Below are 22520 nucleotides of genomic sequence, written 5' to 3'. Positions count from 1 at the left end.
ATTTTGTATCTCAGGCTTGTATTAGAAAACGACCAGTCTCCAGTTTTGTAAACATCTTGTAACGACAGGAGAAAATGTTTTGACAGTAAGCCTATTCAAGATTTTAACAATAGATTTTCTCACCAATTGTCATTTTTAACGCACCTGTAACAAAAAGCTGTGTAATGTCCACCAAACTTGTGGCACTTCTCAGTTATTGTTGCTTTCAAAGTTGTTTTTTCCAAAATCCTTTTGTCAAAATTATCAAGATACTCCGAGTAGACCAGTCAGAGTTTCTTGTGCTGGTGGAAAGCTGCTCTGTGCACACGACGGCAAACACAGGTTTCTCTCCTAAAAGTCTTGCTCTTGTAAAAACGGAGGAAAAAGAGAGAATACTGAGTTGTTGGGACAAAGGACCTGGCTTTTCTGAGTGGTTGTTGCCACTTAAGGCCTCAGGTTGGCTTCTGCCTGTAGTCTGCGATGGCCTTCCATAGTTTACACAGGATCCCACCTCTGACAGGACAAAGAGAAAAGACTGTTAGGTTACACTATACAATTTACTGTTTGCTACCGCTTGTGTGTACCTAACAGAAATTACACTGAGTAGAATTATTTATGTTTATATCAATTTATTTAGCATTTTAGTCTTTAATAGACAGGGCAGCTGTAGACAGGAAAGGAGGTAGAGAGAGAGAGGGGGAAGAGATGCAGTAAATGGCCACAGGTCAGACTCGAACCCTAAGCCGCTGCGCTGAGTCTCTACATATGGGTGTCCGCTCTACCAGGTGAGCTAACCAAGCGCCCGATGGCCTTTTTTTTTTTTTTTTTTTTTTTTGGAGGAAACAGTATTCAATGCTTTTTAAGACTTTTAAGGCCTGCAGATTCCCTGGAGAACATGGCACGGTCAATAACTGTGGTGTGTATTGCTGTCTTCCACCATGTGTTTTTTTATATAACCACTGGGGGGCACCAAAAGCAGAAATGTATCAAACCTACACATACAATGGAGTTTGTATCAATGTTTTTTGGTCTCTTATATGAATATGATACAAGCTGATATGCTGCCACAAATGTGAGAAATTGAAATTTATTTTGGAGATGAAAACTGTTGTATTAGACGGCTAATAAACATGTTTACAGAAGTGTGTTACCTCCTGAGCAGAGCTGCATGTAGGTTTCTAGAACTACATCCAGAACCAAACTGTCACCCCATGCAAACAATTTGAGAACCTGTGAGCTCGTGACGAAGGAAATTACAGTTTTGTTTATTGACGTCACCTTAAAGGATTTCTGAGAAATGAAGCTGCCACTACAGCGTTGAGTTGCCCTGTGCAAACCTAAGAACCATGAAAATACATCAGTACAAACTCCATTATGCAAGAAAAATATCTCATCTTAGCTTGCCTGTGTTTCCTGTATTTGGAGAGCTGCAGCATGTATTTTAGTGACTAAATACAGAAAACAGAAGTGAAACAGAGGCAAAAAAAAAAAAAAAAGTTCACTACCTCAGTCTTAAACTCTTCAGATCATCTCTTGTTACATCGTGGAGGATGTCGTTCAACGTGTACTCCTCTTTCAGGATCTGGAGAAACAAAATGCATGAAACAAACTATACAGTACAGTTGCATGAGTTCAAGACTTGGTTCTTAGGTTACCTTGGGTTCTCTGGAACTGGAACTTTACAGTTTTCTTTTATTTCATGGTTTATTCTAGTTACAAAGCACCCAGTAACATTGTTTTAAAAAGGGCTTCATAAAAAATGTATTTATTGTGGGAATACGGAAATTACAGAACGACAAACACCAGCTCTAATATCTCAAAGATTTAAGCAGGTACTGTATAACATGGTGCTGTCATTGTGTGATGTTAACCAATAGACAAGGTCCAGCTAATTTTAAGTAAAAGCAGGGACTCACTCTATCGATGGAGTCCTGGTCAGCGCCGTAAAGCCTCAGCCAGCTGGTCATTTCTGAGTCTTCCGGTCTCTCTGCAGGTGGACTCCTCTGTCCCTCGGGGCAACCTGAGGATGTAGGGACATCTGCCAGAAAATATTACATTACATGTCATTTAGCTGATGCTTTTATCTAAAAGGTACTTACAGTTGCTACATATGTCAGAGGATGCACGCCTCAGGAGCAACTAGGGGACAAGTGTCTTGCTCAGAGACACATTGGTTGATGTATTGCAGTGGGATTCAAACCGAGATCTCCCACCCCAAAGGCACGTGTCATTGCCACTGTGCCATCACAACTACCAATATATAGCAAACAGGAATCTTTTAGACATACAAAGGAAAAAGAACTGTGTGCGGCACCACCCGAATAACCAAAACATAAGGAGAAATTATTTATTTTAAGCTATCTCGTTGTTTTTTTTGCCCACATAAAGCTCATTCATAGTTGTGTCATGCAAATTAAGAAAGTGCCAAACACTTTGAAGGTGAGTTCTACCATTACATCCAAAGTGCAGATTTTTAGGCTAATCACAAATTGCCATAGTCTTGGCCGTTCCTTGTGTCTCCTGTGCATCCTTGTCTGTCTCTCTGGGCCTTTCCCAATTCCCAGTTTGTGCATCCCCGATTCCTCTCCTCCCGTCTTAGTCCCGCCCACAGGAGATTCAAGTGGAGGAGTCGAGGAAGAGACGCGAAGAGACATCTTTGCCTCGGAGCCATCATATATTGTTTTTAAAAGATTATTTATTTGGGGCTTTTTCCTTCCTTTGTGGTGACAGTGGATAGACAGGAAAGGTGGGAGAGAGATGGGAGGGATTACACGCAGCAAAGGGCCGCAGGTCGGATTCAAACCCGGGCCGCTGCAAAGGACACAGCCTACACGGGGTGCACGCTCTTACTGGGTGAGCTAGAGGTCGCCCCGGAGCCATCATTTTAAAGCTAATTAAATATGGCGTGTGGCACAGCTGCATCCGCTGTTCATTGTTTTGTCATATGTGCTGTATTTTATATAATCTCTGTCAAATGAGCAGAACAGGGCTCATGACAACTTATTTACTTTTATTTTAATTCCCAATGTGGCATACTGTGACAAGAATGTACAGATATTTTATTGCCTAAAGCACTACATGTTTGTATTAAAAGAACTATACAAATGTATATATTCTATTTACACACAAACACACATATCGTGGGACATTTAAGCAGCTAAACTAAACACTGTAGTTATAAACTTGACAGAGGAATCAGACCTGTCCAGTCTGCTCAGCTGCCTTCATCCAACTGATCACCTCTCCAGTATTTCAACCCGAGCTCTTCATTCATCCTGTGCCAGATCCTTCTATCAGCTACTGTGGTAGTTTAACTTGTCAGGCCACTCAATGTAGTCTACTTGATTATCTCCTGTTTTTTGTTGTTGTTTTTTTGCATTTGTCTAATCCTGATTTGTCCCTGTGCTTCATGATTATCCTCATCTGCCTGCCTGCTCTCTCTCAGCTATTCCCTCAGCCATCTCTGCAACACACACCATTCCCTCCTCACTTCACCCTCTACAGCCATACTCAATGCTCCTTGTCTTCTGCCTCAGCCAACCATCTCCTCGTAAATTTCCTCCATTCAACCTTTAAAAACAAGCAAATAAACATAACTGACCTTGGCTCATTATCAGGCTCCAAATCCAGTAAGAGCTGGTCATGTATGCACAAGTAGATAATTGCTTCAAGATGCAGCAATATCACATCAGCAAGACAGGATGCACCTTGTGTGTTATAGATGTTTTCATACTGGAAGTCACACAATTTGCACCTCTAGTAGGCGATGAGAAAGCCGTGTGTTCATGTGCATTGTTCATGTCACAACTTGTATGATTTGAGCAGGAGGGGGGAAAAGTCTGATGCAATTTAAACTTGAATTTCTCTGCACTGTTATTTACTCTGTGGACATGAGTTCTGGTGTATTGATTACAGATCAGCTGTGAATGGACAGTGTAGTTGCCTCAGTGAGACACAGCTGGTTGTAAAATGTAAAGGCAGACTGGTAGTAGCAGCACAAGTGGTGCTAGTGTTGCAAACAGTCAGTGTGAAAAGGTAAATTAGATTAAGTCCAGACCTGCGGGCTCAGATCGCAGCCTCAGTAGTCTGATCTCCTGCTCTCTCTCCTCCAGCACTTGTTGCAGGATGGCCTGATACTCTCTCTCTTTCTCCAGCAGCTGCTCCCTCAGCCTGGAGCCAGACAAATTGGAGGGAGGAAACAACGTCAGGAGGATTTCTTTTTGAATTTAATCAATAAAATGACCAATAAAATACATTAAAAGCTAAACAAGAAAGGTCAAGCTTTCTGGCTGATGAACATATCCAATCACAGTAGATGTTCATGGCTACCGGTTGGTCTCCAGCTTCATCCGGCCGAGCTCCATGCTGACAGAGCGCTGTGCATTATGGGACTCGCGTGACACGGTGGAGCTGAGCGTGCTGACTCCGGAGGTGACCACGGTGTCGTCGTGAGCGGCGAGAGGCGCCCGGCTCTGGTGGGTGGAGTTTCTCTCCAGCTCGGTGTCGTCGTCGACGTCCTCCTGCTCGGCCGGGTCACTTTCTGAGGTCAGGCTGAAGTGAGGCCTCAGCTCTGAACACAGACACAACACGTTACTTTTAATGATTTAATGAATGATGATCAATATGACGGCTATGATGCAGTTGGTTTGATGATGTTTTTGTCATGCAATGGAAAGTATCATTGTTCTGACACCGCATTGAGATCAAATTCCAGGCAGACAAGTACAGTATGTATAAATATGCTTTAATACTATTAAAACCGAAAAGCTTTAAGTTGATTAACTAGTCGATCAACAGAAAATTGAGATCAATTTTAATAATTTATGATTGTTTAGGTTATCTATCAAGTTAAAATGATAAACATTCACTGGTTCCAGCTTCTCAAATTTGAGGATTTTCAGCTTTTCTTAATTATTTTTATATTTTTTTTAAATGTCATTGCAAATTCAATTTTATGTGGTTTTGGACTGTTGCTGGAACAAAAACAAGCATTATTGTTTCACTTTTTTCTGATATTTCACAGACTAAAAGATGAATGGATTATTGTGAGATATAATTGACAGATTATCGATGATAAAATCTAATTATTAGTTGCAGCCTTTATAAATGTTATCATGGGCAGTGAACAGTTCATCCTGCATAAACACTAAATACTTCTATTTGACTGCTAGGACAACGCTATCAGTGAGTACAAGTAGCATTAAAGGAATTCAAATACTGTGTATTACAGCTTTTAATCAGAAACAAACTGGTGTTAGTGCAGCGCTTCAATGATTGAACTTCAGAAAAGATATGACTTCATACAGTCAAAATCATGACTTATGAGGGCTTTGTGAAACAAACAATGTTGATGAAAAAACATGATTCTAAGTCGATTATGTTGCTGAGCTGAGATGTAATATTTAATTAAATTCTCTGGTGCCAAATAAAGTGAGGACTAATATAAAATATAGATGTGTTTCAATTTTGGGGGTTAAATTATGGAATGAACTTAATGATGAGATGAAAATGTGTACGTCTCTATTGAGTTTCAAAAAAAGCTTTAAAATCAAAATGAATTAACGGTTAGAAAGTAATTTGACCAAAACATAAATTGTTGAATGTATTTCTAGGATTGTACTCAATTATTTGGTTTCATGTAGTTAAATTTAATATCTGGGTGATTCTATAGGGATTATGGGATAGGATAGGCAAAAATAAGCCTTGGCTTCAGCATACTCCTTTTTTGGTTAGATACGGTGGCAAATTGTGGTAAATAATTGTTTCTTTCATGTATGTTAACCAAAATAAAATGATTCTTCATCAACAACATTATCATCAATTGTCTTAATCAAGTGATTGCATCACATTGTGTAAGCCCCTGCAAAAATACATAAACTGCCAGACTCAGCTACACATCAGTCGCGCTTAGAGCTTAGCTACAGGTTCTCCTATTCTTACTTTTGAGCTACAGTACTACTCTTATGTTAAGTGGGCTTCTTAACACAGGATACTAACTAGCGCTAACACTCTATTGTGCTCATGTGGAAGATTTCAGTGTTTTAGTTGTCATCACCGAACATCCCCAGCAGCCACCCAAATACATGTCATTCAACAAGAAGCTGTGATTAGCTTCCAGGGAGAACTCCCACCACAGCTTCTATATTTATCAGACAGTCAGTGCTTCCCTGAGGGACTGACAACCTATTTAGAGGTGATCTGCTCCATACGCTGATGAGGTTACCTGGCACCAGGATCGTGATGGCGGTCTGCACAGCTTTGCGGATGATGTTGTCCAGAGCGAACATCCAGTGAGGCTTGATGTTGTGGTTTCGCAGCACTTTGTTTACCTGACGACGTGAAGTTTAATAGTTACGGGTACTGTGTCTTCATACTGAATACATTTCAAAGGCATATTTTTTTATATAAAGATTTCATTTCTTTACACAATCTTTCTACACAATTTTCATTCTTGGAATTCTACTTAACATAGTTGACGCTCCCTTATTTTCCTGCATATTTCATTTTAATGCTCTTCTTTCAGGCCTGAGCTATCATTTTTTTGGTCGCAGTTGAGCCGGCTAGCCAAATTTTCTTCTGTCTCCCAAGTAGGTGTAATTTAGAGTCATCATTAAGTAACAAAACACTCGGGTCAGTAGGAAGTCAACATCATATTACATCAGATATTATTGATGTTGTTTTATTCCAAAACTCATGCACCTGTTCACACTCTCAGACCAGGTGCAGGAAAGTTCCAGTTTGTTCAGGTTGGCAGAACGTGCAGTATTATTGTACTTCTGAACAATCGCACTACAAACCAAACTATGTATCTTCCCAGCTGCATGACTCTCCTTCTCTAAATTGTTTGCACTGATGACCAACAGGGGGCATCAGAGCTTCATCTTCTTGCAGGATTACGCAACACTCCATACAAATACGAAAACAACCACTTGCTTGTGTCATTTCATCTACATAACTGCATTTCTCAGGGAGAGAGCAGATCAGCACTCTCTTTTCACAGAATGTGCAATCAGTCCTGACAGATTCCCCTTTTTATCGCCTCACTAAAAGGCTAGTTATCTGTCTGGTCCCTGTGCAGGGAGAGCAGCAACATAGCAGCCTGCTGCTTTCTGCAGCTCATGTTAAATTACAACAATTATACCAAATTGTTCAGAGCACATGGTTTATGGAGAGGCTGGGAGCAGCTCTGCCTACAAATGGATAATAGACAGGAAATCACATGTTACAGGTGCAGGAGAAAATGAGCAGCTTGTGAGGAGAATTTCAGCAGCAACTAAAGCCTAAAAGTCACAGTATGTGTTTTCACTGCTGCAAACCTGATCCTTAGGTAAACTGAAGAAAATATAGTCAAACACTGGATTGTTTGGCGCAGAGAGATGTGGAGTATTTTCGGGTTAATTCATAAGGATTAGATGCAAGATAAAATATAGCTGAGATTTCCTGCAATGAATTCCTTCTTGACCCTCTAAACACCCATTTATCTGGTTAATACTTACAGCGTCCTGGAAGCCAAACAGCACGACCTGCAGCAGACTGATGGCTGTGCTGTCGAAGTCCAGCTCCAGCTTGAGTTGAGACAACGTGTTGGCGATGATTTTCCTGTCCGCCATGCGAACAAAGTCGGCCAGGCTGACCACGAGGGTGGAGATGTGCTGAGGCTTCAGCTTTTCCTCAGGGCCCTGCAGGGGGAGAGAGTAAGATGGGGATAGAAGTCCTAACAGGAAAGGTTGAGGATTTTTATATTTGAAGTATCCATTTCTTGATTTATCTGTCTGCTGTTGACTGATGGTGCCTTCCATAACCGACCTGTGTGAGGGCCTCCAACAGGTTGGCCACCACCTTGTCCCGGTCCTCGGTCAGGATGTGGTGCAGTGTGGCTCGTCTCTCGCTGTCCTTCCGAAGCATAAAGAAGCCTGAATCCTTTTCATCGGGAGACGGAGGCGCACTGTGGTCCTCGAAGTTCTCCACTGGAATGCTGAGTAGAAATGAAAAGATTTCGGATTTCTGAGTACTACACTTTTTATTTTTTTTAATTTCCCAATTATAATACAGCTACAGGGTACAAGTGGTCGGAATGGGTTTCCTCAGGAGGGTGGCTGGTGGAGGGTTAGAGGATGGATACCTGAACCGAGCCCGTCGGAACCTGACTGTACCTGACGGGCCGGGCCACATCAGCGCGAGAAGGCATTGAACATTTTAAATTTAAAAAAGCTTATTATGTAGGTATAGCGCGCCTGTGTTGCCCCGTGTGCGCTGATGCGCTCATCTGTTGACATTTCCGAATGCCTTCCTACAGTTGCTTAATAAAAGCGGGCTTTCCACAAAAACAAAAACGTACATGTGTCATTAGTATGAGAAAAAAACGAGATTTGAACTGTGTCGGGCTCGGACATAAATATCTTAATGCCTATCGGGCTCAGGCCGGGTTCGGTTACTGCTCTGTCAGACGCGGGCCGGGCTTGGACAGAAAAACCTCTAGGGAAGGTGGCTGGCATCTCCCTTAGAGACAGGGCGAGAAGCTCAGTCATCCGGGAGGAGCTCAGAGTAGAGCCGCTGCTCCTTTGCGTCGGAAGGAGCCAGTTGAGGCGGGTTGGGCATCTGGGAGGAGGCCTCGTGGAAGACCCAGGACTAGGTGGAGGGATTGGATCTCCACCCTGGCCTGGGAACACCTGGGGATGCCCCAGTCAGTGCTGGTTAATGCGGCTCGGGAAAGGGAAGTTTGGGGTCCCCTGCTGGAGCGGCTGCCCCCGCGACCCGACATCGGATAAGCGGACGAAGATGGATGGATGGATGGATGGATGCAGCTCCCACAACACAGTTTGTATACAAATATGCATGTAAAGCTCTTAATATATGTAAAAACTAAATGTAAAATGTATGCCTTTGCTTTGGGTGCAGCAAAAGTATAATGTGCTTTAAACATTTTAGAAAAAGTTATTATATTACCCATTTCTATCATGTGTTTTGTGCTTTTTGTTTCGGTTTCACATCTGAGCAACCAATAGCCCTTTGGGACAAATAAAGTGATTGAATGATTGATTGATTGATTGATTTATTGATAGATTGAACTGATCATGTTTAAATTTTATCATAATGTTACATTTTTATTATGATTGTCTTCCTAAACTTTTATCCAAATCATCAAGGTGCTTCCAATGTTTTTTTTTTGACAGCTGATATCAACTTTTATATTATACTGTTGTTTAATGTTTAAACTTGATAATTTAATACCAAATATTCCCCCAAATTAGATTCATATCCACTGCTTAGGTATATTAAATATGGCTTTGTTTTTAAGGGGTCACAAGCTAAAAAGTTTGGGGACCACTGATTTACACCACACAAAGACAACTGATCCTACCTGAGGAAGAGGGACCTGGGCCCCTTCACATCCCTCTCGCTGTAGCACTTCACACTGGGCTTGAAGATGAAGGGATTGGAGTTGAGGTCGTTGTCAGGGGAGACGGAGCCGTACTCACTGCTGCTGCTGGTGTCCTCCACCACCACCGGCACTGGCAGGGAGATACTGCGCAGGTACTCTGAAGGACACGGCAAATGTAAGAAGCCTCAGAGGCTACCGTCGCATCATTTAAAAACACTAATAATCGGATGTTTTACTTTCGGTTTACTTTGTACAGGACAGAAGGAGGCTTTCTGTACCAATCAGGAAGTCGGAGCTGCTCTTCCATTGCAAAAAGAGCTAAAGCAGTCAAGAGGGTGAAATTTGTGAAAGTGCTAAAAGTGCCTTTTCAGAAAAGACACAAAGAAAAATCAGATAATACGCTATCATCATGTTTAGGGAGAAGAGATCTATCTGATGTATCTGGCAGCAAATTACAGCCATTGTGTATAAATTATGAAAGGAGGGATTAGGAAGGCATTTAGAAAGAAGTCATGGTGTGCAATGTCTATTTTGAGTTCTTGGAAAGGGCAGAGTCGTGCCAGACAGGTAGCCACTGGTAGAAAAAAAGAAAAGAAAACTGTAGCCTAGATACTCTTCAGCAAAGCAGGCAGATGTTTCACAGAACTGACATCCAGATTGTAAACTAGTCCCTGTACTGGCAAATATGTCTGAAAGAAGAAGACGTGTAGAGAGCAAAGTAACTCACCAGACCCTGGAGACAGAGCTGTGGTGGACAAAATACACATAAAATATGCGTCAGCAGTCACGAGTCAACGAGAACAAAACATTTCCATGTAAGACTGGCAGAAAAACATTTCAAAGTATGCAGAAAAGGCACAAGTTTAAATCTTGGTCCTGTTGCCAGGACACATGATAGCATCGATGCAGCGCAGTGGAAGGGTGTGTTCAGGCTGCATGATAAACCACCTACTGTATCTATTCCATAGAAACAGTATAGCAGGGGACTGATGGCTGATCATTATCTGTCTAAACAGTTCTTTTTTTACATTTCTCAATCTTTAGATGTGGTCTGCTTTCCCATAGGTGGTCAATTACAGGAAAATGCTTTCTTTTTCCTTTCATAATTTTTTGCATTTACCCTTTAAATAAGCCTAATCTGTTAAAGGAATAGTTAAACATTTTTGGAAAATGCGCTTATTCAGTTTGTTAGACAGATAGATGAGAGGATCGATACCACTCTCATGACTGTTTGTTAAATAGAAGCTGAATCCAGGAGACGGTTAAGGTAGCTTAGCATAAAGACTGGAAACAGGGGGAAACAGCTAGCCTGGCTCTGTCAAAAGGTCCACCACTATGGTTTATTTGGTTTCTCGTCGCAAGCGCGAAGTTGTCTGGTGAAGTCACTGCTCCCGGCCAATAAACAGATCCGCCGTAAAACCCAAAGCTGTTGTTTTTAAAGTTTTGTTTTTCTACGTATTAAACAAATATGATATAACATGTTAATTAGTGAGTTTTAGAGCTGCTTAGGTGGATTTTGTTACCTTTGGACAGAGCCAGGCTAGCTGTTTCCCCCTGTTTCTTTATGCTAAGCTGAGCTCTCTGCAAAAAAAAAAAAAAAAAAAAAAAAAAAAAAAAAAAAAGAATATTCTCCAAAATGTCGAACTATTCCATAACTTTCTTGATGTTCGTATTTGGTTCGTTCAACCTTTTATTGTTCCAGTGATACTGAGAGATTTTAAACTGCCGTTTATTTTTGTATCACCTTATGTGGACCCCGGGAAACCTAGTTATAACTTCATGGAAGCTAATGGAGATCCAAATAAATAGTAGAAAATAAGTAAGTAGAAAATCCTCCACAAGGCATTCGGAGCTGCTGAACTAAACTGAACTGAACCGACCTGTGAAGCTGCTCTTGCTCTTCTTCTTGCGGCTGGTGACGGTGAGGAACTCATCGGTGAGCAGGTCGAGGGCGGTGGCCCGGCGGTCCGGGTCGGGCTCAAAGCAGCGCAGGATGAAGGCTTTGGCCTCCGGCGACATGGACTCTGGGATCTCTGGGTGGATCTTAAACATGCCCACCTGCAGACAAAGGGCACACATTCAGTTCAAACAGATAAACACAAGTTTAAAAAAAATTAAATAAAAAAAAACTGCGATCATATGGCCTCTGAAAAGCTCTTTGAGAGGTCTTGCTCCTAGGGTAAATTATTTGATTTTAGGAGTCAACTTACAGTACTTTAAGTGTAAAGCGAGTGTTTACCAAGTGAACTATGCTTCAGGGCAATAATGCTCAAAGTTCAAGCTCAAGACTCTCATGACAATAAGAACGCTTGAAATTCCTGTTGTTGCTGTTGAGGAATGTTGGCTTGAGATGAGATGCCCCTCCCTCGAGACATTCCACAAGGATGAGTGAGGAGTATATAAGGGACTGTTTTACTATTTGGGAAAACTCGACACACCATGCAAAGTGCGGGCACAACATGCAAGAGATAAAGGTGATACGACTGTAATTGCACGTCTGTGATCTTTATCAATAAAATGTGAGGAGGTCCCAGCCTCTGCTTTTATGTTGCCTTTACTAGAAGTTATATTCTGCTATATTGTTTGAATTCACAGCCCTTTTTAATTCAACGACATCTTACGGAAAATTCCATGATTCACAGCTTTGACAGGAGTGCTATAATGCTGTCCAGACAACCCTTAAACATCTTTACTGTCTTTAATGGGCTACACGTGGCTGAGAAGAACGTTTCATTAGTGTGGAGCACTTTACATTTCCACCCAAAGCAAATACACAGTGTAAATTGAGCGAGTAAAAGATTGCATACAAAGCCCCGTGCACATAGAAACTGGAAAGAAACAAAACATGAGGTAGTCCGTAACCGTGACGGTTCCTTCTCTATGAGCTATACATGTCCGTCTGTGTTCAAACAAGCGTTCGTGCGTTGACAATATTTGGAGTTTCTACTGAGCTCGATCATGTTACAGCACGCAGGTGGCGACGCAATGCAGGTGCATAACGGCTGACTCCCTGGTTTTGTTTCCATAAAAAGGAACTGATAAGTGCAGACGCCAGACTCACTGATTATTTCATTTGATGGCGTTTTTCTTATTCATTTAGCCACCGGAAAGTAATTTTTCTTAAAAGCATAATGTGAGCATTAGGTGATGAAAAAAGTGAACACGGTGGATTTTAAAAGCTCCAGGCTCTGATGATTTGCATGTACTGTAGGTTTCCATAATTTGAATGTGTCAGTCAAACTGTCGGTTTGAGGGCTGATGAAAGCTAATTGTCTTACAGTACAGCTATTAAAATCATGTCTGATCCAATCATGGAGGTCTAGCACAGAACTGGCTGTGCAAAAATATGATCTTATATGAAACATTTGGAAATAAGAATAAACTGGTTAGAAGTTTAAGGTATGATCTCTACAACATGTTGACCATCCCACCATGATGAAACCTATGATAGCGTGACTTTTAATAGTTCTTGAGGTTAAATAAAGTTTAAATGATAAAAATATTTTCTTGCACTGCTTTGCGATACTTAGATTAGACTTTGAACTAATCATTGCAGTATACAGCCCTGTGCATGTTAATCATTTTATTCATTCAGTCAATGATTTGAGCAAGTGCACAAACTAAACTAAACTCTTAGCAAGCAACATCTATCTATAAATCAAGTAATCTATGTGTGTGTGTGTGTGTGTGTGTGTGTGTCCACACATGCGCAGTACAGCAGCAGAGATTTGCTACATCCCTACAAGGCTCATTGATTGCGGTTCACCAGGTACCGGTGTCATGCCAAAAAAATGATCATCCGCCAAAAAGTGATTGCCGTCTACCCTTCATGCAAATGATGAAATAGGGAACACGCTGACTCTACTCTAATTGAGCCACGGCTGCATTATTTGTTACAGGTTGGTGCTCTCCAGCACGTTGCAAGTTGTTTTATTGCGGGGGGTTACGCACATTTCTCCGGCCGGTCTTTGCTCTGCTGAGCTGGGTTCCATGCTTCTGCCGCCTGGGCCACATGGCCGAAAAACTACCACGACGTGTGACTGCTACACGGAAAAATGGGGACACGCCGATCCTCTAGATGAGCCGAGGCCAAACCGCGCCTGATTGAACCGTGTTGCAACATGTGTTGCAGGTTGAGTTTAAAAAAAATAAAACAAAATACAAAATACAAAAAGAACACACTTTCACGAGGCGCTTTACCTATGCTGTATGGTAACACCGCCTGTGTACAAGTTCTGCTTTCAAATGTAAAAAGAGAGGCATTACCACAGCACAATGTACTTCAAGCTGGAGATTTTCCAACTCTAATACAATGCTGGATAGTTTAATGCGTCATATTTGAACTGTGATATTTTGTGACTAAAATCAGAATCTAGAAGATAGGCTAAATGTAGTAGTACAATGTTTACCTACAAGTACAGAGTAAGTCAGCAGTATAGGCCTACAGTTGCTTTTGGGTCCTTCTGTAAGTTATTTTTCGGAGTGCAGTGGTTCTGGAGAAAGCTGCAAGCAGCAATACAGGAGGCCAAGCAATCAGCCCATTCCAAACAGGCATGTTTTGAACGCGCACTGCACTAGTTAACTTAAAAAAAAAAAAAATGTATATACTGTATATCAGATACTTCAAAGTCAGAGCTGCAGCTGTTCATTGTCACTGTTGTCCAACACTTTATGGAAGATTTCACTACAGAAACAGATGTTGACCTGCTTTCTTCAACCCATTTGCTAAAATGAAAACACATTACCCAGTGGGAGCATGGAATTTATTACCGTACTGTCTCTCACCTTGAACATAGCAGCCTGCGGCTCTCCCAGTTCATAGAAAGGTGGTTTCCCAGTGGCCATCTCTATGATGGTGCAGCCCAGAGACCAGATGTCCGCTGGCTTGCCGTATCCCCGAGGACCCTTGTCTATGATTTCAGGAGCCATATACTGCAATGTGCCTGGACAAACATTTACATAAGTACGTAGACAGTAACAGTCTCAGTGTTTGAGCAGGGATTGCTAAAAATACTTTCAGGGTGTATAATTATTTCCTGCAGAAACTCTCACTTGGCTGTCAAGTTATCAGATATATTTGGATCTGGATGTGTTGGTTTTATTAACGGTTGGCACTTTCAGATCTCGTTTGCTTTAACAACATTTTGGGAAACACACTTATTTGCTTTCTTGCTGAGGCTCCTGGCTCAGAGACCAATAACTTCCTGGAGTCCCTTCTGGTTTCCTGGCAACTGCTCCAGGCCAATAAATAGTCTAGACCATGACCCCTTGTAAAACTGCAAATTGTCAATTTTATAATTTAGTCTTTGTAGGGATTTTAAAAAAGCATTAGAGATGTTGTGGGAGATGTTTGGAGATATATATATATATATATATATATATATATATATATATATATATATATAAAAAAATAGCCTCCTAGCTCCAGCTTGATATTAGACGGACAGTAATGAGAGTGGTATCAATCTTCTCATCTTAACTCTTGGCAAGAAAGCAATCGGCATATTTCCAAAATGTCAAAGTATTTCTTTAAGCTGCCATACAAGCTGTTTACCCTGTTACCGGTCTTTATGCTAAGATAAGACAACTTGCTGCAGCTTCGTATTTATCTTCTATCTAACTCTCAATAAAGTGAATTAGTGTTGCTTCCCAAAATGTTGAACTATCCCTTTAAGGTTGTTCTTAAGGTGTCATCTGTTATGATTGTTACAATTTATATTAATTCTATATATAATATCTAATTCTGACATTGCTGCTGCCTATCACCGCCACAACGGTCTTCTTTTGATCAAATAACCGACCAACAAGCCTGATAAAGGAGGAAATTAATACGTGAATACATAAATTATTGCCTGCGACTCTGTCAGCAATGTGCAGTAAAAAAAAATCTCGATGCAGACTACATAAGTCATTAGCATTACTTTTGCTCTTTTTTGTTGCACTTAACAGCTCCATGTATGACACTAACCGGTAAAATAGGCATTGCAGATGACTGCTCAGGAAAGTGTCTTCAATACATTTTATAAGGCCACTAAATGTTTGAGTCGGTAAATGTGACATCAACAACGTATGAAAAAACTAAAGCTTACATTAAGCCTATTATAAGTTATGTCTGTCCTGAGTGATGACACAATTTTTGTAAATGACTAGTCAGGGTTACAAGAGCTTTAAACAGGGCTTATGGTCTTGTGCGAGCAGCAGGAAAAAGCCTCTCCGTGTCTTCATCTGATCACAGCTCCGTCCAAAAGTAACATTTTCAGCTCCCAATTGAAAGGACTCTTTTGTTCTAAATATAGCTCGCTGGGCAGTGTTTGCTGCTTTTAGAAGCTCGTGTACACGCTCAGCTAAAAACAGGGCAGGGACGCATTTATAGCCGGCGTGGGCTATAAAAAGGGAGTAGCCCAGTTTCCTGAAAGAGCTCCACCATTCAGGGTAACTCCCTGTCTGTTCCAATCAGCTGCCAGATGCAGAAACAGCCAGGTATTCTCAGTAATATCACTTACTGGATTAATGGTCTGAAAAACAAGTATTATCTGTACGGGGTTACGTCACTGCTCAGCTTTAATTTGGGCTGCTACTGGGCAAAGTTTGTTCTCTTGTTTCACAAAAATGGGACTTTTCAAACATTCTTGAGGGTTTGTGTGAACAAGAAGTAATTGAGCCTGTCAGTCAGTGGGTCGGAGCAAACCTACCTGTGAAAGTCTCTGTGCAAGGGTTGATCCCAGCCAACCTCTTTGATGTGCCAAAATCTGATATCTTCAGGACGCCGCTGTAGGTGTTGATGAGAACATTATCGCCCTGCGGATTGAAAAGACATCCGTGACAACGGTTCCACCCAATCCCCTCGCTGAAATTCCATGATTGTATTTGCGATATTGTGAGGTGCAGGCAAACACTCGAAAGTGACACACTGCGCGCGACATCCCAGTCAAAACAAGGTGATTAACATTTACGGGCCGCTAATGACGCTTATATGGCCGTGTTGTTGAATCAGGAGGGTGCACGAGGAAGAGGCTGCTGACCTTAATGACTGTCTGTGACGGAAGTGTTATCAGTGTCGGTTTGTTATAACTGGGATAAATCAGGGAGGGGTTTTTACATAAGAAACATGGAAGTTAGTATTACTGTTGTAGATGAAGAGCTAGAAAGAAAATGCTAAAATGCTCAGAGCAGCTGGGACGCTCTTGGAATGCATGCACACCAAATCAAATTTACTGTGCACACAGAGTCACGAGAAAAGCGTTTTCAGAGTGCAAACAAACAGTGATGCATTTACCTCACTCTAACTCTTACTTGGGCAATAGTTTCAGGGTGTTTTACTTTGCGGTGAGGTAAATATGTGTTAGATGTGCGACGGCTCCTAGGCCTTAAGACCTATTAAGTCCCTTTGGTTGCTGGGATCTGGGGATTGGCTAATAAGGACTGATGATTGACACCTGGAGGAACAGATTGCTCCCATGTCCATAAATAGGAGTGCCTGGGCAGTCCCTCTTCCTCTCTCCCTCCTCAAGGCTGCTTGGTTTGTTTGGATTTTGGGTTTAGTGACTTTTGCGTTCCAACATTGATACACCTACACACATCCATACACTACACACATTTACAGATAAACTGAATGCACGTTTACCTTTGTTTATTTAAATACATTTGATTTAATTGAGTGTGTTCTCCACCTTTTGTCAGACCTTTGAGCCAGGTCATGACAGGTGCAATATGTTTTTACCACAGAATGTGTGCAATACTTTATTTGCAATTTATTGTTGTGACTGGTGCAGTTGGTGCGGTGTTCTTTGTTCATAACTGTCACGGCATTTATGTTATATTATGTGTGCAGCTTTTGAGTCCAAAACTAATTTCCCTAAGGGGACAATAAAGTATATTGTATCGTATCAAACCTTTAAATCTCTAATCTTTACACATTTTCTATCGTTTGTTACTCTATATTACTTACATTATTTATTGTGTGGCTGTCTGTGCATGTCTGTGTATGTCTGCTTTATCATTTTTCTTTTTTGGTCTTTTGTTTTTGCACTTTCTTGTAATTATTTTACTCCTCTGTACACGTTTCCTTTTGCTTACACATTTTAAATTAAAGCAGAAATAGTTTACTTGTAATGAAACATACAATGTATTCGCCTTCAAACCTCTAGTCGGTCATAGTTGCGAGCAGTCTGTCCATCTTTTGTTTTTCTTCAGTTTTTGTTAACTTCTCATGATGTTTTTGCAGTGCAAAAACCTGTCAATCAAACAGTGTGGCTGCTGGCCAGTGCTGACATCTTTACCCCTGGATTTCCTGTTGACAAAGTCTAGATTTCTGCAGGTGGTGCACTATGTTTTCCATGTCAGTTAAGCCACTGTACCCCTAACTGCTCATGCTAACTACCCAGGTCTTACACAACCTGGTTCGTAGAATTTAAACACATTATAAAATTCTCTAAATGATGCCTTTCTGGAATTGAACCTGTAAGAAGCATACGATGGTACAACATACGGATTGTACAATAACTTGCGTTTGGTCACCTTGATGTCTCTGTGTGCTATCTGGTTGTCGTGCAGGTATTTGAGTCCCTCCAGGATCTGCCGCGTGTAGAAGCCGATGGTGGACTCGTTGTTTTTCAGAGGGCCCCACTTGGACCTCAGCAGTGCAGACAGACTCCCTGGACGCCACGGGACAAAGTACAACAACGATCAATACACTTACTCTGACCTGAGATCAGCAGAGCAGTTCTGCAACTCACGAGTGTCACGAAGTCTGGGGCGTTTTTTGAATTTATTTTTTATCTATGTCGAAACTTCTGATAAATCATGTGAAAACTATTTTCTCTGCATTTATTTCAGAAACAGTTGGGGTGATGAGTTGCACAAAGTGGGAGTGTGAAAATATTGTTCTTTTGGATTAAATGTGTTTCATAAAATGTTTGAAGTAACTTTATGGTTATTGCTTGACCTTTTTGGAACTGTAAAAATCCCCTCCAAGGCAATTTAGTTAAGTGCAAATTTATTCTTTTCTTATCTTCAGGAAAGGATAAAGGATGAAGGAAAAACACACACAGATAAGCAATAACAGCCAATTGAAGAATTTCTCTCCGAGAGATGCTTGAGAGTCGGAATATGCCGCCTGGTGAGCATCCTGTCCTTTCATTTAATTCTGTGCTCTCGCTTATTTTCTCTGACACTTCAAGTTGTTTGTATCCCTCACTTGAATCTATACCATCTTTCATTTCCACTTCATAAGAACATCAACAGCATGTCTCACCTCCAGGCACCTGCTCCATGAAGATCTTTATGAAGCCATTCTCGCTGATTGAGCCAAGGTACTGGACAATGTTCTTGTGCTTTAAGTGCTTGTGAAGAGCGATCTCCTCGTGGAGTGGCTGAGAGTACCTGTATTAAAAATAAAAAATAAAAACACTATGTTACAGTCGTGTATGTAGATGTGGTGGGATAAGTACCAATGCCGGATATCATGCTGATAGAACAAAGAAGGTTAAATACCGGAGAACTTAGTGAACACTCAAAAAATAAACAGTATTCTCTCATTTTCTCCATTTATCGTGTCTACAGATACAGATCTTTACAGTTCTTTATTTCCTATTTGGTGAGATCTTGGAGGTTTCCTGCTGAGTCAGTCAAAATGATTAATTTGTTAAAAATCAAAAAAGGTCATAAATTCAGTTAAAGATGTAAATGTCATTCTAAAATTTCCTGATTCAACTATTGAACCCACTCGCAGTATAGTGAACTTACTGTACCTCATTAGTCCTTCAAAATAAAAGCACTGAAACTAGAAATTGCATGACTTTCCTTATATTACAAAAACTCCTAACTATTACAACAAAGCTAAAATTAAGCAATAACTTATAATGGCTAAAACGACCAAATCCTACAGAAATAAAGTCTAGATTAGATTATTAGCAACACATTTTGTTTTTGTTTTTTTATTATCAATCAATACATAGAATATTTTCATGATTAAATGATTAGTCATTTGGTCTTTAAAAGTCACCCGTCACTAGTTCTGGGAGCCCATGGTGACGTCTTCAAATGTCTTTTTGTCCAAGCAACAGTCAGAAACCGAAAGATATTCGGTTCACTATCATAGAAGTCTAAGAAAACCAGAAAATAATCACATTAAGGAGGTAGGACAAGTGATTTACTTTTATTTGTGCTTATAAAATAACTCAGATCTGTTGCAAGTTAATGTTGATTGACTAATTTCTTTCAGCAATAACCTGGATATAACTACATAAAAAAAAAAACGTATCTATGTTAACCTGACAATAAATTGATCGATGCTCTAAGTTATTCAGCAGAGAAAGAATGCTCATGGGGGTGCCATTGTCACTGTGTATTTTCCTTAAAGTGAATGACAGATAGATATAGAGTAGATGACATGCTGAAAGCCTAAAGGATAAACCAGAAACAACAAAAACAGTGAGGCTGAAACTTGAGATCAGCTCAGAATAAAATGTATCTCTGTGATCTGAAAACATGGTTACCAGCAGTTTATTTTCACTCGGCTCTCTGCATGAACCACACCCCCCCCTTCTCTCTCGTTCTGCCTGTCTTGAGTTTTCAATCAACTTCTGAATTATTTACCCCCCAAAAAAAGTCACCCTGCTGACTTGCTGATGTGATAAGCGTAACAAAGTGTGGCAGTGGAATCATCTAGTCTGTGAGACAGTCTTGCCATTTGAGATGAGTGGGTATACTGTAGAACTATGAGTAGACAGGCGTTTTAAGCAAAGACACTTGTGGGAATTTAAGGCGGAGGGTGGGAGTTCGCCTTCACAGCTCCCCCACTAACCAGTCACTCAAGTGGTTTCCAGAACACTGAAAACCAGAAACCACCAGGGACACTGCTGATTTGAGCTTCACGCTCTCAGTCGGAGGAAAGCGGCACTTCTCTTAATGATGCTCAACAGCAGTGCTGAACAAGAGGAGGCATTAACAGCTGTTGTTTACATTTAGGCTGTAATTTTAATCTTTGTGCTGGATAATAAAGACAAGATTTGCAAGTATGTCCTGATGAGTATGTCCGGCATCAAATCAAATAAGATTATCCTCGTCTGAACATAAATGCGTGGCAATCTTCCAATTAGATAAGGAAATATCTTCTTATAATGGTGATATTTCTTATATTTGCCAAGTACATTTACACATATGACGAATGTATCCTCTGCATTTGGCCCATACTCACTAATAGGATGGGTTAAATGTATTAAATATGGCTTTTTTGTCTGACGTTGGCACTATAGCAAAAGGTGGGAAACTTACTTTGAAGGTCCCTGTTTTGAGTTTTGTGGAGCAATGTTTTAAGAGCGGTTTGTACTGTGCACGCGCACGAGGACGCACCTACATGCACTTGAGTATATGGGCCACGCAATACATATTTCTCCCGCCAATTCACGCTATTCACCAGTCCGTTGCTGCAGGGTACAGTAAATCTGGCCATTAGTTATTAGACCAAAACGCTGGGTTAAACATTTAGCTGAAATTTGGACAGATTTGTGGTGTAAGATAGAGAATTACAGGGTCATTAAACATATTAAAATGTGTCCCCAGGGAACCATGAACATTCATACCAAATATCCTTGTAAAGTGAAGTCTTACTAATAGGTAGACTGACTGCTAGCGAGGGGAATTTTTTTTAAATGCTTGTGCCTGTAAGTAACATCAAGACTATTCATAATGTACATGAGAGTGATTAAATTATGTCACTGGAATTTCACAGATACCTTACAAAAATGACGATTCTGTTGCAACAACAGTGTGAAACCATCATTAGGGAACAGGGCAACCTTTTCCTGAGAAGAAACCAGGACAGTTTCTCACCTGCTGTCTCTCTCTGGGATTTCTTTGATGGCCAGTCGGACCTGGTTGCTGAGGTCTCGGCCGGCGTACACCACTCCAAATGTGCCTTTTCCCAGAACCACCCTCTCTCCGTGCTCGTCGTACTCATAGTCGTACTGTAGAGACAGCAAGCATGCAGCGCTCATGTAGTAGTATGTATAGATATATAGTATGTGATTACAGATTCATGTTAACCAAATTCTCTGAAATATTGAAATAATGTAGGTTTACTTGTTGTCTTCTATAATTTAATCTAATCTAACACTGTAATCTGAGTTGCTGCATTTTTTATTTATTTATTGAAGGAACAAAAAGCACTAGAGTCCAAATTCCAATTTTTAAAACATATCTTACAAATAAATACATAAAATAAAAAGTGATTATTTTATTACCTAAACCTGTAAATAGTAAATCTACTTTGTTCTATGTTTTTGTGTGTACTTGTACCATTCTTTGCAAGATTATTGTTCTCTTGTTACAGAATCCAGTTACTGCATTGTGCTCCTATTTTTCTTTTTTTGGTGTTGGACAAAGCCAACACAAAATCCATTTAAAAAAAAAAAAAAAAAAAAAAATCCAAACAAATATATTTGATTACTGATCTGTTAGTTTGCTTTAACAAATGTTCTTTTCTTTGTAATCCGATTACTTTAAACCTGTTACGTTGATTCCTGATTAAACCTCAGTAAGAAAGAAACTAATGTACTTTCCTTTTCTGAATCCTTTACACGGAGCTATGATTCTGGTTTTAGGACGGGTTGTGTTACAAAGGGTAAGTTAAGGCTGGAGGCAAAAGCAGAGGTACAATTTGGCAACAAACACAGACGTAAAACTAGCTCGAGAGAAACCTGCTCGACATTTGATCTGTGCCACGCCACAGAGTCAATAAAAAGGGGTGAGGCACCGTTTTTCTGGTAATTAGCTTTTCTTTTCCCGAGGCTTCGCTGTGAAGCAGCAGCAGGTGTCTGTTCTGTAGCACACAAGCCAAAATCCAGACTCATCTCAGCAGGTTACTGTTCATGTTCTCTGGGTTTGCAGCTGCAAACCAATTAGTATAATGCAAATTGTGAATGCTTGAATTACAAAAATGAGGATGGAAATCCTGAGTCCTTAACACAGCAAAGACATTATTTTATAAAACACGAGGGAAATACATTATTGTCAACTTATTTCATTGCATTAGAAAGTTGCATTTCTTTGTCTTTTAAAGGAAGCATGCAAAATAGTCAGATCACTGGCACTAAAAAGGAACTTGCCCAAAGCTATTCAACTGTTCTGAACTGTTTTCTGTCATCACAATAAAATCTTA

At 40.5% G+C, this 22520-nt stretch overlaps 1 protein-coding gene across 1 annotated transcript in view; it reads right to left on the bottom strand.

Moving 5' to 3' along the window:
• Positions 1–234: 234 nt before the first annotated feature.
• map3k5 (mitogen-activated protein kinase kinase kinase 5) overlaps positions 235–22520 on the bottom strand; it is a 79278-nt gene continuing 56992 nt past the window's right edge. The window contains exons 15-30 of the mRNA XM_028604781.1: positions 21194–21327; positions 18615–18742; positions 17879–18015; positions 16054–16159; positions 14147–14304; positions 11242–11419; positions 10089–10106; positions 9341–9518; positions 7786–7954; positions 7476–7658; positions 6203–6308; positions 4309–4549; positions 4037–4149; positions 1896–2017; positions 1485–1561; positions 235–492 (exon numbers count right to left, since the gene is read on the bottom strand). Of these exons, the coding sequence (XP_028460582.1) occupies positions 432–492; positions 1485–1561; positions 1896–2017; positions 4037–4149; positions 4309–4549; positions 6203–6308; positions 7476–7658; positions 7786–7954; positions 9341–9518; positions 10089–10106; positions 11242–11419; positions 14147–14304; positions 16054–16159; positions 17879–18015; positions 18615–18742; positions 21194–21327 (2109 nt within the window). The 3' untranslated portion in view covers positions 235–431. The remainder of the gene's footprint in view (positions 493–1484; positions 1562–1895; positions 2018–4036; positions 4150–4308; positions 4550–6202; positions 6309–7475; positions 7659–7785; positions 7955–9340; positions 9519–10088; positions 10107–11241; positions 11420–14146; positions 14305–16053; positions 16160–17878; positions 18016–18614; positions 18743–21193; positions 21328–22520) is intronic.

This window comes from Perca flavescens, chromosome 18, assembly GCF_004354835.1.
Source record: "Perca flavescens isolate YP-PL-M2 chromosome 18, PFLA_1.0, whole genome shotgun sequence".
Classification (NCBI taxonomy): Eukaryota; Metazoa; Chordata; class Actinopteri; order Perciformes; family Percidae; genus Perca; species Perca flavescens.
The sequence above is the reverse complement of the archived record's forward strand: the minus strand, read 5'-3'. Positions and strand labels throughout refer to the sequence as shown.